Source organism: Mastomys coucha, unplaced genomic scaffold (genome assembly GCF_008632895.1).
Source record: "Mastomys coucha isolate ucsf_1 unplaced genomic scaffold, UCSF_Mcou_1 pScaffold22, whole genome shotgun sequence".
Classification (NCBI taxonomy): Eukaryota; Metazoa; Chordata; class Mammalia; order Rodentia; family Muridae; genus Mastomys; species Mastomys coucha.
In genome coordinates this window covers 84,482,369-84,499,611 of record NW_022196905.1, presented here as the reverse complement: position 1 = coordinate 84,499,611, position 17,243 = coordinate 84,482,369, and the positions used below count along the sequence as shown (strand labels likewise).

General features: G+C 45.2%; 1 protein-coding gene across 1 annotated transcript in view; it reads left to right on the top strand.

The window, feature by feature from the left end:
• The window catches only part of Naaa (N-acylethanolamine acid amidase), a 20,516-nt gene extending 3,838 nt beyond the window's left edge, over positions 1–16,678 (top strand). Inside the window, exons 3-11 of the mRNA XM_031391001.1 lie at positions 1,766–1,892; positions 5,833–5,923; positions 9,313–9,389; positions 11,132–11,304; positions 11,424–11,486; positions 12,302–12,368; positions 12,963–12,991; positions 15,337–15,422; positions 15,970–16,678. Of these exons, the coding sequence (XP_031246861.1) occupies positions 1,766–1,892; positions 5,833–5,923; positions 9,313–9,389; positions 11,132–11,304; positions 11,424–11,486; positions 12,302–12,368; positions 12,963–12,991; positions 15,337–15,412 (703 nt within the window). The 3' untranslated portion in view covers positions 15,413–15,422; positions 15,970–16,678. The remainder of the gene's footprint in view (positions 1–1,765; positions 1,893–5,832; positions 5,924–9,312; positions 9,390–11,131; positions 11,305–11,423; positions 11,487–12,301; positions 12,369–12,962; positions 12,992–15,336; positions 15,423–15,969) is intronic.
• Positions 16,679–17,243: the final 565 nt, after the last annotated feature.

The following is a 17,243-nucleotide window of genomic DNA, read 5'->3' as shown; positions in this document are numbered from 1 at the left end:
TCTCTCTCTCTCTCTCTCTCTCTCTCTCTCTCTCTCTCTCCAAAACTAATTAATTAATTTAAAAGATGTTTTAAAAAGACGAGGGAGGGGATGTCCTTGGATTAACAAACTGTTCTGTGGCGGCAACTCCCCAGCATCGGAGGAGCGCAGTTCCTAAGAAGCATTATTTTTATTGCCTTTCCCTGGGAAAGGAGCTTCAGCTAAAGTCCGTGCTCAAATGGGACTCGGTTAACCTTACTTACCATCCTGTTCCCCACCTCCAACCATGTCCTCTTTTGTGGCTTACTGAATGAACAAATCAGAGAGCATCTCTGGTGCAGGCAGATTAAAGCAACGATTCCTGTAAAATTATTGGAATGTTGTGTCTCAGATTAAGGTGTTTCTTCAATTGCCTCCTTTTCTTTTTAAAGCACCCTCAGGTTCAGATAGGAAATGCTCTGTTCTCACTCCTGAAGGCTGGGTGTGGGTCAGTGCTGACTGTGCACTGCTGAGCCCCGGGCGCAGGCTGCCCAGGAGCACAGCCCTGTGGGGAAGGTGAGGTTGTCTCTGCTATGATGTGGAAACCAAGCCTCTGAGGGGACACTTGCTGACTGTCCCCTAGCTGGTGAGTTCCAAGGCTGCTCACCACAAGTGTCCCCATGCCCTCCATACCTCTCCCAAAGCAGAGGCATGCCCTTGTCCCCTGCATGTCTACAGGAGAGGTCACATTGAAAGATCTGCACGCCAGAATGGTGGTGCATGCCTTTGATTCTGGTACTTGGAAGTAAGATGCAGGAAAATCTCTAGGTCTGAGGCAAGTCTAGTCTAGATGGTGAATCCCAGGGCATACCCAAAAATGATTTGGCAACATTGTGGTCACCTTGCCACCATTTAGAAAATATCAACTTTGAGAACACTTCTACAAATGTTAACCATTCACCAACTCACCTGGGTCCCCAGCCCTACCGGAGCCTTTCAGGTCAAGATCAGAATAAGAGTTGAAACCTCACCGAGCTTTCTTCTTCAGACAAACCAGTGAGATAATACTTGGTTTTCCCTAGTTATAAATGTAATATTAATTTAAAAATAATTAAATTTAAAAAAATAATAAAAATGTTTTAAAGTAATCTTGAATCATTACAGAAAATCAGATAATACAGAAAAGTTGGTTTAAAAGATTGATTTTTGTGACAGGATTGCCCTGTCTGGCCTGGAAACTGTCTATGTAGACCAGACTGGCCTCAAATTCACAGATATCTACCTGCCTCTGCTTCCCAAGTTCTGGGTTTAAAGGCTTCTGTCACTATGCCTGGCCTGGAGTTTCTTTTAATTATTTTAATTAGTATTTTTACGTGTGTGTGTGTGTGTGTGTGTGTGTGTGTGTGTGTTTGCTCTAACAATGCATAATGGGGACAGGGTAGCTTGGGCTAGATAATTGGGTTATGTAGTAACGTGTTAATTGGTAATGTACCAGCAAGCAGAGGGATGAACAGAGTTCAGAGGTCTAACTATGCCCTGCATGCACTGGGAAAATGGGGGGCGGGGCAGAGATGAAACTCTCCTTTGGTATGTCCATATCAGCATCCTGTAGGCCAATGACAGGGTTTAGATGTGTTGTGTTCCAGCTGGAACTGTAGTTCCATATTCTTGTACAAGAGCATATTATGGCACTTATGCCAGTGATAAGCAAGAAAACCTGATGCTTTGAGGGTTTGTTTTAAAGACAGAAATCTCACGGTCTTTGTTTTTGTTGCCTTCATTCATGTTGGGCTCTTCCTTTTCTCAGATTCTGCACCAGTATTGTGGCCCAAGACTCCCAAGGCCGTATTTACCATGGCCGGAACCTGGACTATCCTTTTGGAAATGCCTTACGAAAGCTGACAGTGGACGTGCAGTTTATAAAGAATGGGCAGGTACAGCCCTGCGCGCGAGACGCAGAGATCAGTCAGGGGCAAGAACAGCCATGCGCACAAGATACAGAGATCAGGGGCAGGAACAGCCATGCGCACAACATGCAGCGATCAAAGGCAGGAACAATCATGCGAACGAGCTGCAGAAATCGGTAGGGCATCTCAATGGAATAGGAGCCCTTTGCAAGGCCTGTTAACGTAGGTGCTTTTCCCTGAAAGAGCCAAACAGCTCAGTGGATGAAGTTCTTGCTGTGCTTGTGTGAGGACCAGAGTTCGGATCCTCAAAACCATGCAAAGCTGGACTTAGTAGCAGGTATCTGTGATTCCATTGCTCGTGTAACTCAGTGAGAAGCTCTGAGAGAGGCCAGGTAGTGTGGCATAGACAGTGGTGAATAAGAGACCCTACTTTAAGGAATGTGGATGGCAAGATGTGACACTTGAAATTGAAGTTGACCTCTGCTGTCCATACATGCACCGCAGCTCATGCAGGCCCTCCTTCCCTCTATTAAAAATAATCCTCAAACCATCAACTTCCTGTGAAAAAACTGGGTGAGGTGTATGTCAGTTGTGCCCATAAGAGGAACGGTCAGTTGTTTCGAGAGTCATGGACTTAAGGAGGCCAGTTTCCTTTAGGCACGTTGTTTGGGGTGCATGATCAGTCTTGCAAGATTGTGTGTAATCTGCTCTCCTTGTTCAGGCGGCTTCTGGAACAGAGAGGGGTTCACGGTGGCGAGGGACACCCAGCTTTAAGGTGGGGTAGTCCTGGGTTCGCACACTTCTGCCAATTCCATTGAGAATTACTCAATCCAGGTCCACAGGCTCCAGCTCAGAGACGTTAACATTTGCTTCATGGAAATCGCTGTTATGATTAAATGAAGTCCTCTGTGTGAAGCTTGTTGTAGGTCTGGATAAACGGTGGCAAAATCCTGGGGTGGCGGTCGCTAAGGACATTGGCTGCTCTTACACAGGACCTGGGTTCAGTTCCAGCACCTTCATGGTGCCTGAAAACCATCCGTAATTCCAGTTGCAGAGGATTTGTTGCCTTCTTTTGACCCCACGGCATCAGGCACACGTGGGGCCTAATATTTGCTATGGTCATGTGAGTGAACACATGTAAAGAGCACCGTTGATCACTGGTGATGCAGTGTGCAGAGTGCACGGCTGCTGTGCGACAGGAAGGAGCATGGGGAGGAGTGGTTTGGCCTTAACAACAAGGAGTATATTCTCTTTGTTCTTTGCATTTTGAGGTTGATTCAGAAATAATAGAAACATATTTACTGAATACTCATTTGGTCAGCTGATAGAGAAAACCTTTCTCTCATAAAAGATTCAAGAAGTATTTAATATATTTAATGGATGTTTCTCCTTTCTCAATTTTGTTCACTTACTTTGACATTATCAACATTTTTTTTTTGTTCACTTCAAAAGCACAATTGTAAGCAGCAACAGTGGTAATACAATACATAATCAGTTCTTTTAAAAAATACTTATTTTTTTTATTTATTTTTAGTTTATGTGTAAATGTGTGAGACCATGTGCATACAGGAGTCTGGAGAAGCCAGAAGTGGGTACAGGTCCCAGAACTGGGGTGACAGTGGTTGTGAGCTGCCTTGAGTAGGTTCCCAAAACCAAACCCTGGACCTGTGCAAGATCAAAGTGTTCTTAACTGCTGCCTTCTCTGCAGACCCCTAATCAATTCTTAGAGGAACTCTGCTAAAATATCATTATGCAATGGTGAGTGGTTATGTTAGTTTACTACTTTGGGCTTTTCTATGCTCTATAGTGAGGGAATGTTCTTAGAATTCAAGAACTGGATGAGGTCACCATGAGTGTTTAGCCAATGGTTGTTGCTTCATTAGCTCCTGCTGGAGGTCCCATGAGGACAGTCTGTGCGCTGGCTTTGTTTACCGTGCTTAGGTGACTGGCTGTTCCCAAATCCATCCAGCTTACGCCTGGGTGTTGTTTCAGCCCAGAGGACTCTTAAGTGAGAAAATGTTTTTGCTAAATTCAGAGCAGGTTGTACAGGGCCGGAGAGATGGCGTAGCAGGAACACCTCAGGCCTACCAGACTCACGTGCCCTAAACCAGGTAGGAGTGAAGCAGACCAGACCTCAACCTTCAGCCCCGGCTGGGTTTATCCCAGGGGCCATCGTTCAGCCTTGGTTAGATTGTAAGCATCAGGAGATAAGGGTTTATGTTGACCGCCTTGGGATTGCTGATTGGGAAGTATATTTATGTAGAAATAAAATGCAGAACTGCCAGGAAAGGCACCTCACAGCTTCTCTGAATGACGATTGCAAGCAAAATGTGGTTTGGGTTTCTGAGCCTTGTTCCTTCCTCCTTGGGAGTGAGTGAGTGAGGGTGTGTCCCTCAGGACTGAGGTGTAGCACCAGAATGACTTGACAGGAGGATTGTGAGTTTTTTGTGTTTCTTTTGTTTTCCCCTACGGTTGCATTTGAAAGAAGCTTTAGTTTTTATTTTAGTTTATTATTTTATGTGTATGTCTGTGAGACTGAGTGTATGTGGGCACACCACATGTGTGTGTAAAGGTGTCCTGGGAGGCCAGAAGAGGGAGGTAGATCCTGTGGGACTGGAGTTGAAAGCCACCATGAGGGGCTGGAACTGAACCCATGACCTCTGGAAGAGCTGCAAATACTCTTGACCACTGAGCCATCTCTCCATCTCCATCCTCTAAAAGAGCTTTGTGGGGTTTTTGTTGTTGGTGGTGGTGGTAGTGTTTTTTGTATGTTTGTTTGTTTGCTTGCTTGTTTTTTAAGTTGTTTCTTTGTAACTCTTTTGTAGGCTTTTGTGGGACTTGAACTCTGGTCCTTTGTTAGAACAGTATATGCTTTTAAACACAGAGCCATCTCTCCTGTTCAATCGCTGGGTCAATGCACTCCCATTGCAACTCCTGGGGATGGAGATGGGAGCCTTCCAGGGGGCACTTGAGAACTCTAGGGGAAAGGTCATTTAGAAATCAAAGCCTTCCTCCACATAGTTCCCTCACCCTAAGTTACCTCACAGCCAGGAGGAGTGAATCTGAAAAACCCTGCTAGCAAGGTTGTTAATTTAAGATTAAGTTTGGTTTGGTTTTGTTAGTAAGGCAGGATTTCTCTGTGTAGTCCTGGCTATTCTGAAACTCACTCTGTAGATAAGACTGGCCTCAAACTCACAGAGATCTGCCTTCCTCTGCCTCCTGGGTGCAGAGTGTTGGGATTAAAGGCACACATCACCACACCTAACTTTAACACTGTCTTAAAAATAAAAATAATACTAATCTAGGTTTATTTAATTTCTCAGATTATAAAAATCTTGATTAGCCAAGCTGGGTGGTGGTGGCATATGCCTTTAAATCCAGCACTTGGGAGGCAGAGGCAGGTGGATCTCTGTGAGTTCGAGGCCAGCCTGGTCTACAGAGTGAGTTCTAGGACAGCTAGGGCTATACAGAGAAACCCTGTCTCGAAAAACCAAGAAAAAAATAGATAGATAGATAGATAGATAGATAGATAGATAGATAGATAGATAGATAGATAGATAGATAGATATCCATCTATTTTATTTGCTGAATTCTGTCCATGGACACTTCCCCCAATTTGGCTAAGAACTTGTGTTCTAGAATGCTATTTCAGAGTTTCATTCTGTTATGTTCCAACCTCTTAAAAAAAAAAAAAATCCAGGAGGCTAGGTATGATGGATACACTTTAATCCCAGTACTCAGAAGAGGCAGAGGTAAGCAGATCTCTGTGAGTTCAAGTCCAGTTTGGCCTACATAGCAAGTTCTGGGCCACCCGGCCTACATAGTAAAACCCTGTCTCAACAACTAACTAACTCATTCACTCACTAACTAACAAAAACTTCAGCAGAGCATAGGGAAATGATGGGATTTCAGCATATATTCTGTTGGATGGTAAAGTAATACCTTTTTTTTTTTTTTCCAATTTCAGATTGCATTCACGGGGACTACTTTTGTGGGCTATGTAGGACTGTGGACAGGTCAAAGTCCACACAAGTTTACAATTTCTGGTGATGAACGAGGTAATTAAGAAAAACTCTTGAGCATTTCAAACCAAATCCTTGTGGAGGTTTTCTGGGTGCTTCCTTCACTGGCTCAACCAGCAGAATTTGTGGAAGGAACCTTCCAGCACCAGGGACTTCCACTTTCTGAGGAGACAGAAAGTAGCCTGTGTGTGCTGAGGGTGATCTTGGGTGCTGGTTAGAACCACAGGAGTGAAGGAAGAGCTGATGCAAGGCACGGAGGCATTGGTGGGGGTGGGGGCTTCCCTGACCCTTGACCAGGCTGGGTCTGCAGAGGCCAGAGATTATCTCTTATCTCTGTGGTCTGAAAGTACCTCAAAGACCGAGGGTGTCACTGTTGGTACACTGAAGAAATGAGACAAAGTCTGTGTAGTTATGGCAGGGGGAAATCAGAGATGTAGAGGAGGCCGTGACCATAGTGAGCAAGGATCTGGATTTTTTTTTTTTTTTTTTTTTTTGGGTTTTGGTTTTTCGAGACAGGGTTTCTCTGTATAGTCCTGGCTGTCCTGGAACTCACTCTGTAAACTAGGCTGGCCTCAAACTCAGACGTTCTGCCTCTGCCTCCCGAGGGCTGGGATTAAAGGCATGTGCCACCACGCCCGACTGAGCATCTGGATTTTTAAGCAGAAAAGAAACCAAAGGCAAGTTTTAGTGAACAGATCTCTAGCCCTCTCCTTCTCTCTCTCCTTCGTCCCTCCTTCCTCCCTCCTCCATCTATGTGTGTGTCCCTGTATGTGTCTGCCTGTGTCTGGGTCTCTCCCTCACCCTCCTCTCTGTCTGCCTCCTTCCCCAAAACACTAGGATCCTCTTGTTTCAGCCTCCTGGATGCTGGGATTGCAGAAGCATCACCATGCCTAGGCCTAGTTTATGTTTTTGACCCTTACTTTGGCCTCTCAGTAGAGATAGGACTGTGTTGGATTAAGACAGAGTCAGAAGAACATGGGTGGGGGTGGGGGGAGCTATTGAATTCATCCAGAGATCCATTTTCCTTTCCATAAACAACATTTGTGAACCTCTTGGATTTAACATGCAGGTACTCAAACATTTTCTCACTGAAGTAGGCAAAGCTGATCCTAGAGACCATGCAGGATACAGGGCTGGAAACTGAGGCTACAAAGTGAAGTGGTAGCTGATGAGTGGAAAAGGGCTTTCTCAGGCTGATCTCCCGGGACCTGGGCCAGTTAGTTAAGTTGTTCTGTTAGCTAACAACTTCACATCATTGCCCAAACCAAAAGGCAACACTGTTCAGTTCCATAATATGTGGAATGCCCAGAGAGGCAACCTCTTGCAGCTGTCCCTAGGAATTTGGTGGTAAGGACAAAGAGCATTCACATGACATTCCTCTTCTGATGACCCTTGACCAGCATCATGCTGTTATTGACTCATTTGGATAGGTTTACTCTCCTCTTCCTCTTCCTCTTCTCCCTCCTCCTTCCCTCCTTCCTCTTCCTCCTCCTCCTTCTCTCCTTCCTCTTCCTCTTCTTCCTCCTCCTCCTCTTCTACCTCCTCTTCCTCCTTCTCCTCTTCTCCCTCCTTCTCTTCTTCTTCTTCCTCCTCCTCCTCTTCCTCTTCCTCTTCCTCCTCCTCCTCTTCCTCTTCCTCCTCTTCCTCCTCCTCCTCTTCCTCTTCCTCCTCCTCCTTCTCTTCTTCCTCTTCCTCCTCTTCCTCCTCCTCCTCTTTCTCTTCCTCTTCCTCTTCTTCCTCCTTCTCCTCCTCCCTTTCCTCCTCCTCCTCCTTCTTCCTCTCCCCTGTTTCATTCATAGTATTCAACTTTTTATCCCCGTGTATTTATTCAACATTTTTTTCAAGCATCAGTCATGAGTGAATCTGAGTCTCAGCCAGTCTCAGCCAGCTTCAGCTAGCATATCTAGACCACAGCATGACCAGGCTAGCAGGTAGTTTTTTGTTGTTGTTTTGTTTTTAAGTATGATGTCTGCAAATATATATGTTTATTTAAATGACAGGCTTTGACAGACTTTGATTCCATTGTCTTGTGAATTAAGATGTTTGTTAAAGTGACTATTGGAACATGAACAATTTAAAGTAACAGAGTTAGTCTGTAATGTACAAATTTGATAAAATGCTGTCATATTTAAACTTGCTTAAAGATATGTCAGAAAGGACTGGTGAGATGACTCAACTCTTTTTTTTTTGTTTTTTTTGTTTTTTTTTTTTGGATTTTTTTTGTTTTGTTTTGTTTTTCGAGACAGGGTTTTTCTGTGTAGACCTGGCTGTCCTGGAACTCACTCTGTAGACCAGGCTGGCCTCGAACTCAGAAATCCGCCTGCCTCTGCCTCCCAAGTGCTGGGATTATAGGCATATGCCACCACCACCCGGCATGACTCAACTCTTAAAGGCTAGGCTCACAACCAAAACTATAAGCTACCCAGAAGGACAAGTTCACTACATTCTCCCTAATCTCTGTTGGGCAGCTTCCCTTGAAAGGAATAAAATGTAAACTTGTCTGAGATAATTATTGCTAGAGTGATACCTATCACTCTAGACTTTATCTAGCATAATCACTATTGTATCAGACACAAAAGATTCTGTTTTCAAAACCTGAGGGGAGCTAAGCATGGTGGCACATGTCTGTATCCCACACCTGGAGGCTGAGGCAGAAGAGTATCCCCTTAGAAGTCTGCCTTGGACTACGTAGGAAGATCCAATCTCAAAAAGTAAGAAGAAAGAAAGGAAAGAGAAAAGAGAAAAATCAGTGAATATCTGCATGCTTTTGTGTATTAGAAGATATCTATAGCCATTGTATGAATATATACATTCACTTGTGTTTTTATGATTGGTTGACTCTCAGGCTTAGAGCCACTGAGATGGTTCATCCAGCAAAGGCACTTCTTGTCGAGCCTAATGATATGGATTCTTGGGACCCAGACAGAAGGAGAGAGAACAAACTTCCTCAAGTTGTCCTTTTACCTCCACATAGACTGTGGCACATGGGCACGTGCACATAACACCTCCCCTCGTCTCCAACCGACACTAAATAAATATATAAATTTTAAGGAAGAAATTCAGGCCTTCAAAAGCTGGATACTAGTAAAATTACCCTTTATTAGCTAAAATTTCTTTCACATTAGCTTATAATGTTGGAAAGAAAACAAATTTTGTGAATGGGGGCCAGCTAGATGACGCAGCAGATAAAGGCAGGTGCAGCCAAGTCTGAGAACCCGAGTTTGATTTCCCAGGACCAACATAGTAGAAGAAGAAAACTGACTCTGACACCCACGTACATGCTGTGACATGCGTGCACCCATACCTAAATACACAGTAAAGATAAGTATGTAAATAGATGTCATAAAAATTTTATTAATGATGACTATTTTTAATGTGGATGGTGTTTGGACCATGGGCTGATTGATGCTTCTTTATGCACACAGATAAAGGCTGGTGGTGGGAGAATATGATCGCAGCACTTTCTCTGGGACACTCCCCCGTCAGCTGGCTTATCCGCAAAGTGAGTAGCTTATAGCGCAGACTCCACCCGGGACCCAAGCTTGTCTAAACAGAGTGACCACGCTGCACAGCTTCACCTCCTTCACACGACCCCTACCCCCTTAGAAGAAGCATTTTAGAGTTTCCAGATACATCTGTGTTTCCATCGTAAACATCAGCAATAAAGCTGGGTACTGCCCAGTAACAGGGCAGGTTTTAACCAGTTCTGTACTATTTCGATAGACAAAAATCTGGTGTGATTTGTGCATTGCTCAGCTCGGATTTGTACAGAGGCGCCCAGGTGCTGTACAGGAAGAGAAAGGGGATAAGGGAGGGGTGAGTGGAGACGGAGAGGCCACTCGAAAGGAATGTAGAGAGAGTAATAAAGATATCTCATCTTTCCAGCAATACCTACCAGGCTGGGGAGCTCTCAATGCCCTTGTCAGGGTCTTGTGGCTTATGTGCCATGTGAGAGAGCTTTTGGTGACCTTATCTTCTGAATTGTCCTGCCATCTGGTCCCTTTCCTAGCCCTGTGTCTTAATGGGATGGTGACTATAAAATGGATTCCTCTCAGAAAGTGACCAGGAGTGGTCATGGAGGTGGGGGGTGGGGGTGGCAAGGTCCTGCCGCAGGGTGTTCTCAGCAATTCAGTTTATTGAAGGAGCCCAAACAAAGCGGGGAGTTGGAAAGTGATCCCTTCCCTGCTCCCTCAGACTTTTGCACGTCTTTGTCCCTTCATTCCCTTGTCACAATGCCACATTTCCAAGCCATTGTCAGTTGAGTCCATTGGCCTGAAACTCAGTCCCATAACCACTCTGCAGCCTGCAGCCGCTCTCACAATGGGACTCCTGTTTGTCTCTTGGTCCTTGAGCTCTTGGGCTCCAGATGGGTTGCCTGCTGTGGTTTCCTTCTTTACTGTCACTGTTGCCTGGTGACTGTCTTTGTGTTATTAGATGCTGGGCTCTCTAAGGGCAGAACCAGGAGAGAGAGAGAACCGGTTCAGCTGAGCCTCTAGGGGCTGAACGGGATGATGAGTATCTCATCCCGGCTCGGATCTCCTGCATTCCAGAGAATAACCACCCTGAGCTGGGAGTCTGTCAAAGCAGGGACTCGTTTTATTGTATCGATCTTTTCTTTATAAAGGGCTGAGAGAGGAGGTGGAGTTTTTGCTGAGGTGAGATGATGTAGGGGGAGGGGAAAGTTGACAAAGGGTACGAGGTGATTGATGGAGCCAACTAAGTTACTCTATGTCAGCAGGAGCTAGGCAAAGGCAGGCTTAAGCAGATAAGACAGTTTACAAAACTAGCCAGGCTCGGGTTTGCCCTCAAGGTCCAAACCAGGGCCAAATAGGGCCCAACAATTGGAAAGTTTCCTGAGAGCAAGAATGAGATCCTGGCTCCCCTCCAGCACATAGCCTAGAACAGACTAATGTTCAAACCATGCCTATAGGAGAACCAACGGATGGAAGGTGTGGTCTGTCTCATACCAAGTCTAGGAGAGCCAAGTGTAGGACTGGCTGACAAGCTAATCTAGAGAAATCCCTGCTGCTGTTGGAAATTCCTCAGCCAGAGCTTAGGAGTTTGTCACTATTGTTTTGTTCTCCCCTTGGGAGTCCCCATGACCACAGGATTGAGCTAGAGGAGTTACAGGTTACAGCCGTGGCTTAGCATAAGGAGGTTACTTACTCTTCAGAATGTGTGTCCTGCAATATGGGCCTTTTCCTTGGACGGAGTTGTCGATACCGGTTTGTCTCTTTTGTTTAGACCCTGAGTGAGTCAGAAAGCTTTGAAGCAGCTGTTTACACTCTGGCCAAGACTCCCCTCATTGCTGATGTTTATTATATCGTTGGGGGCACATCGCCCAAGGAGGGAGTAGTCATCACCAGGGACAGAGGTGGCCCGGCGGACATTTGGCCTCTTGACCCTCTGAATGGAGAGTGAGTAGAATTACAGTCTTTTTATCAAGTCTTTGTTTGCTGAAATAGGAGTTATTTTTATGTTGAGTATTTCTTCTGAATGTGGCTGGATAAGATTAAGTTAATGTACTCTTCTGCAGGTGGTTCCGAGTTGAGACAAATTATGACCATTGGAAACCTGTACCCAAGAGGGATGACCGGAGGTAGATTCTTTTTGGGGTTTTGTTCTGTTTCATGGAGACAGATCCTTACTATGCTAGTGTGGAACCCACTTTAAAGTCTAGGCTACCCTCAAAATCCTCCTGCCTCGGCCTCCCAGGTACAAGGATCGGGGGCATGATACCAAGCCCTACACATAGACATCCAGTGTTTCTCATGGTCAGGAGACTGTCCCCTTCCTACAACAGAGAAAGGAGAGGCCTCCAGGTGCTGTCTCCCCAGGGCCTGGATGGGGTGTGGAGGAGCAGTGGGGAGGACATCTTACTAGGTGGCATTGGCTGGAGGAATGAGGGTCAAGGAACACTGGATCCTATCATGAACCCCACCAATGACTCCGTGGGGCCACCAGGGCCTTTGCTCAGCTACCTACAGTACAAGGGAGGGGCTCACTAATGGACTTCTGTTGTAAGGCTCTATTTGGAAGGAAATCATTTTCCACAAACCAATTAGTCAATTAGTCTGCTAATACAAGGGCTTGCATCACCCTTTCTAATGTAGAAACCCTATGAGTCATCTGGTTACTGGAAGTAAGGATGCCTCACTCATCTCTGCTGCCCCACATGTTTGGCAATGGTTGATTTCTGCAGCAACTGCCCCAGTTTTCTTGAGCATTGGGTTGAGGACGTCCAGCGGAATGAACCCCACTACAGTGGGACCCAGCAGACACAGGGAGGAAGCTTGGGAGCTGGAATCTGTTTTGAGGAGAGTCTGGGCCTTGCCCTGAGCCTCTCAAAATGACATCTGCTGAGACTCAGGGTTTGCAGAAGCATCTAGGGACTGTTGCCCATTGTTTTTCCAGGACACCAGCCATCAAAGCCTTAAATGCCACGGGTCAAGCTCACCTCAGCCTGGAGACCCTCTTCCAGGTAACTCTTTCAATGCTTATCTTTCTGGGGTGTAGACTTCCTCTAAAATTAGGAAAAGGTTGTGGCAAATATGGAAAACATTTTTAAAAGCCACACGATGTCTTCTGAATTTGCTCTGTGTAGGTTAGAGTATCTGCCTTCACCCAAGTTTGTCTTCATATTGAGAGAAATAAGCATAGCTTTAATATGTTCATTGTTTTAAAAAGAAAGGACAGGGGCTGAATTATCCTGGCAATATTCTTCTTTTATATATATATATAAAGTGTGTGTGTGTACGTGGTATGTGTGCTGTGTGTGTGTGTGTGTGTGTGTGTGGTATGTGTGCTGTGTGTGTGTGTGTGTGTGTGTGTGGTATGTGTATGAGTGTGCATGTGTTCATTGTACACCATTCTCAAGGAAGTCAAAGAATAATTTGTGGGAGTTGGTTTTCTCTTCCTACCATGTGGGTTCCAGATCTTTAGGCTTGGCAGACTTGGCAGCAAGCTCCTTTACCTGCTGAGCCATCTCACAGGGCCAGTGGTTATATTCTTATACCTACTCTATTGCGTTTCTTCTATCTTTTAATATCTTCATTGGTTTTTTTTTCCTCTGCAGGTTTTATCCGTGTTTCCTGTTTATAACAAGTAAGTTACATGCTCAGCATATCCCTTCACTTTCACCAGGACAAATGTTACTGTGGCCAGGTAACCTGAGTTTCAGACCAAAAACCCTAGCACTAGCAGCTTCCAAAAGCTAGCCCAGCCACCTGTCCTACATGCCAGTTAAAGCACGGAGGGAAAGCAGAGAGAGTAGTTTCAATAGGCATGCGGGGAAGGACTCTGTGAGTTAGAGCTGGTCTTCAAAGCACTGTGGGCAGCTAAATTTAAATAGAGGAAGAATGGAGTCCGATATCCAGAGTAGCTCCTCCTGGTGAGGGCGTGGTCTGGCTGCTCACTGTCCCCATTCTGGTTCTGCAGGGTTTTTTTGTTTTTTTGAGGCAGGGTTTCTCTGTATAGTCCTGGCTGTCCTGGAACTCACTCTTGACCAGGCTGACCTCGAACTCAGAAATCTGCCTGCCTCTGCCTCCCAAGTGCTGGGATTAAAGGCATGTGCCACCACTGCCTGGCTTGGTTCTGCAGAGTTAAACCTTGAAACGAGTTGTAGTTTAGTAAGCATCAGTTTCTAGATGAGCACTCCCTGACAGATGAACGTGTCTTTGTGCAGAGGGGAGCAGTGGACAGCAGTGATCCAAAGCAAAATGAAGGCGGGCTGCCAGGCTTTAGCCTGCCTTTCAGTTACCTTGATACGACCTCACACACAGCCTGGCCTGGGGGCGGGGGGGTGGGGAGGAGAGGTCGGTTATGGGGAAATGGGGGTGGAGTGGGATATAGGGTGGGTGGGGGAGATATCACTGAGGGAGATCATAGTGAGCAAAGCAAAGGAAAAAGATGTTCTAGTTTGAGGAGGAGGAGGGGCAAGTAAACATGCCACAATCAGGCAAGGAATTCAAGAAAAACAAACTAAAGCCAAGAAGATGGGGTAACCTGGGTAGTGTGCCACGGACTGGGATTGTTGCGGAGATCCCTCAGTCCGCGGGAGAAGTAGAGTTCTGGCCAAGTGGGCAAAAAATTCAGCGAACGTCAAAACAAACATGACACAAGGAAGTGCAGAATCTGAATGCATGTGTATTCTCAAAAATGGCATCAGACCTTTACGGTCATTACAAATGAAAAAGAAAAGGTCAGGCGGCTATGGGTCTAAAGCAGCAGCCATCTCTTCTGGACTGAGTGCTGCACTCCCCCCCCACCCCCGCCTGAGCACTCTGGGTGGGGGTGAGGGGGTCTGCAGACCGCATAAGACTCGAATGTCTTGCAGTACTCTCTCCTTCTCCTTCTTCTCCTTCTCCTTCTCTTTCTCCTTCTTCTTCTTGTCGAATCTTTGTGTTCGAGAGAGGCAGGGCCAGTTGGACCAGTCTTTCTGGGATCTAGATTATGGATTCTGCATTCTGTGGAAAAAACACAAATAAACTCCCTCTTCTCAAGGTGATTAAAACATCTGGGACTTTTTTAGGCTCCAGTTAAAAGGATTATTCCATTTCACCTAGGCATCATTATGCCTGGTTGTCTTTGGCATCCAAATTTTTTAAAAATAAAAAGCATGATTTAAATAATGTGCACAGGGATAGTGGTGGAAGACGGTGGGTGGTGACATGTTTGCCCCTCAGTCTGCATGGGGACAGTCCTCACGAGTTCCTGTAAGGACTAAATGTTTGTCACCTTAGTTTCTGCTCTCCACTCTTAAGCTCCTCTTCCTCCTGCTAACAGCTCACTGTGATATTTCTCTTTTTTACGTATCTGTTCTTTTGGTTTTTAGAAATACTGTTAGCCAGGTGGATCTCTGTGAGTCTGAAGCCAGCCTTGTCTACAGAGTGAGTTCCAGGACAGCCAGGACAGGGCTACACAGAGAAACCCTGTCTCAAAAACAAAACAATAAAAAAGGTTTTTTTTTTTTTAGTATTGTTTTTTATATTATTGCTGATATTAGTAGTTATTATTCCTCCCTCTTTTAGCCTGTGGTATTGACTGTGGCGATCTGTGAGCTAGGGTTTCTCTGGCCTGGAGATCTTCCTCACATACTCTTCTAAGGGGAAGGCAAAGGAAGCTTAGTTTGCTCTGAAGGGCAACTGTGCAAGAAGTTGGGAGGGGCCGCTTTCAAGCAAAGAACAGGCAGCGGTCCTGCTAGAGGTAGTTTCACAAATGGACTGACTGCTACTTGCGTGAACTTTGAGGAATCAGAACTAAGAAGTCCAATTCTGCTTTCAATGGTGTTTCAGAATAGGAAGACAAACCTCTTAGATCTCTTGGTTTATGTTTTAAACATTCTGCCTCTTTGCATCCTTATCCTGCATCCTTGTCCTGTGTCCCAGGAGATGTGGAGAGCATCATATTTGCAAAGGTGACTCATAGAAGAATTTGTCTTGTTATTTCAGCTACACAATATATACTACAGTGATGAGCGCTGCAGAGCCCGACAAGTACATGACCATGATCAGAAACCTGAGCTGAAAGTAAGCAGGTATGCCCGTGCTGTGAAGAATTTGACAGTTTGTTACTGCTTGGGTGGGGTGGCAAATGCTTCTCACAGACAGTGGTGAGCTCCCGAAGACTTAAAAGTACATTACAGATTCTGACAAGCATTTAGCATATGATACCCAATCCGTAGGTATTTTATTTTAAAGAGTTTATATGACACTGAACTCTCTCAGCATCTCCGCCCAGCTGTCACCTGCTCACGTATAGAGGGGCAGATTATTTAGGAGGACCGGTATGTCTCCAGAGCAAACATGAGGCCCAGTATCTTTGAGCATCAGAAGGCAGATCCTGAAGGCAAAGGACCAATACAGAATTTACCAGGGAGCTCATGGGAAAGAGAAAGACTGAGACAGGAGTCTCCTTCCTGTGTCCCTGAACTCCACCTCTGAATAGCACCAGTTGTCAGGGCTCTTGTGCTCAGGCATCTGAATTGTTAAGCCTGGCCTGATAGTTAGGTCAATCTTTTATCATGGGAATGTAAAAAGCACTACTGTTTGAATTAAATCATGTATTTTTTTCTCCCTTACCAGGTGATTTATTGTCAAAAGCTGCATTTAGAAGTCTACAACTGGAAGTACTGTACCGTTTCCTAGGCAACTGGGCTCCCTTCTCACGGAGCTTTTCCTCACAGAATTTTTCTGCCTGTGGAGGCGATCTCTCGGGCACACATCTGGAGGAAGAGGAGAGCAGCCCACTGTTTTGATCCTCTTAACTTCCTGGTCCCCTTGGGGTTCATTAACAGCCCACCCTGGCTTGAACAACTCACATAACGGGTCTCAGGCTGCACCCAACCAGTCACAAGTGTCCTGTGATTCTGTGTTCACACTCCTGTTTTTCCACTGAAGAAGGGACCAGACAAGATGGCCGTCATGCGGAGGGAGGGCTTGTGAACAAGCCCAAGTTAAGAAAATTTCTCCTAAGGCTGGGGTGAGGTTTAAGTGACAGAGTTTGCACCACTAAGTAAATAAATAAATAGATAAATAAATGAACAAAAGTTTTCTCTGAAGAGCAGAAACCTCTAATTTGAGTAGAATTTGCTTGAAGATACTACGACTTTTGATTTTGTGTTTCTGTTTAGTAGGCACTCACTTTTTGTAAACTTCTAATGTATTTTTTTTAATGTGGGCCTTATTAAAAATGAAGCTACTTTCTTACTGCTTTTGAAAAGTATATGACACCAAATAATTTCCTGTCATTCTTTATCGTTTGTTAATAAAATGTCAAAAAATGCTAGCTTCACTTGGGCGACTTCGTGGGTTCTTTTTTCTTCCACCCTTCAACTCCCTAAAAACTAGATAGGAGAGAGAAAAGGATAGAAGGGAAAGAGGTGATGTCATCCTTAGACTGCTTCCTGATGATTAGGGGTGTCAAGTCCCTTGGGGCAAGTTTGATCTTTGCTGTCAGGATATCTAATTTCTTCTTGTTGTTTCTACTTAACAAACCATAACCAACAGCAATCAACCAACAACCCACCTGTCAGGGCTTTAGCATTTATATATCCTCTAAAAAGTCCCCAGAATTCCAAACATCACAAAGAAAATGTCTGCTTCTGCTAGAGCAGCCCTATATCACAACACCTGGTGTTGTGTTTTATAAAAAGGTAAGGAGAGGAGGAATATGTTTGGTGGGTGTGCAGTCAGGTATGTGGAAGGGATGCCACTGCAAGTCCATGCTGAGGCATCTCTTTCCCCTCAGGGACCAGCCACTCGATGGTGTAGTATAGAATAGAGTTTATTCAGGGAATGGGGAGGGGAGTTGAGGGAATAGAGACAGAAAAAGGCAGAGAGAGAAAGAGAGAGAGTAG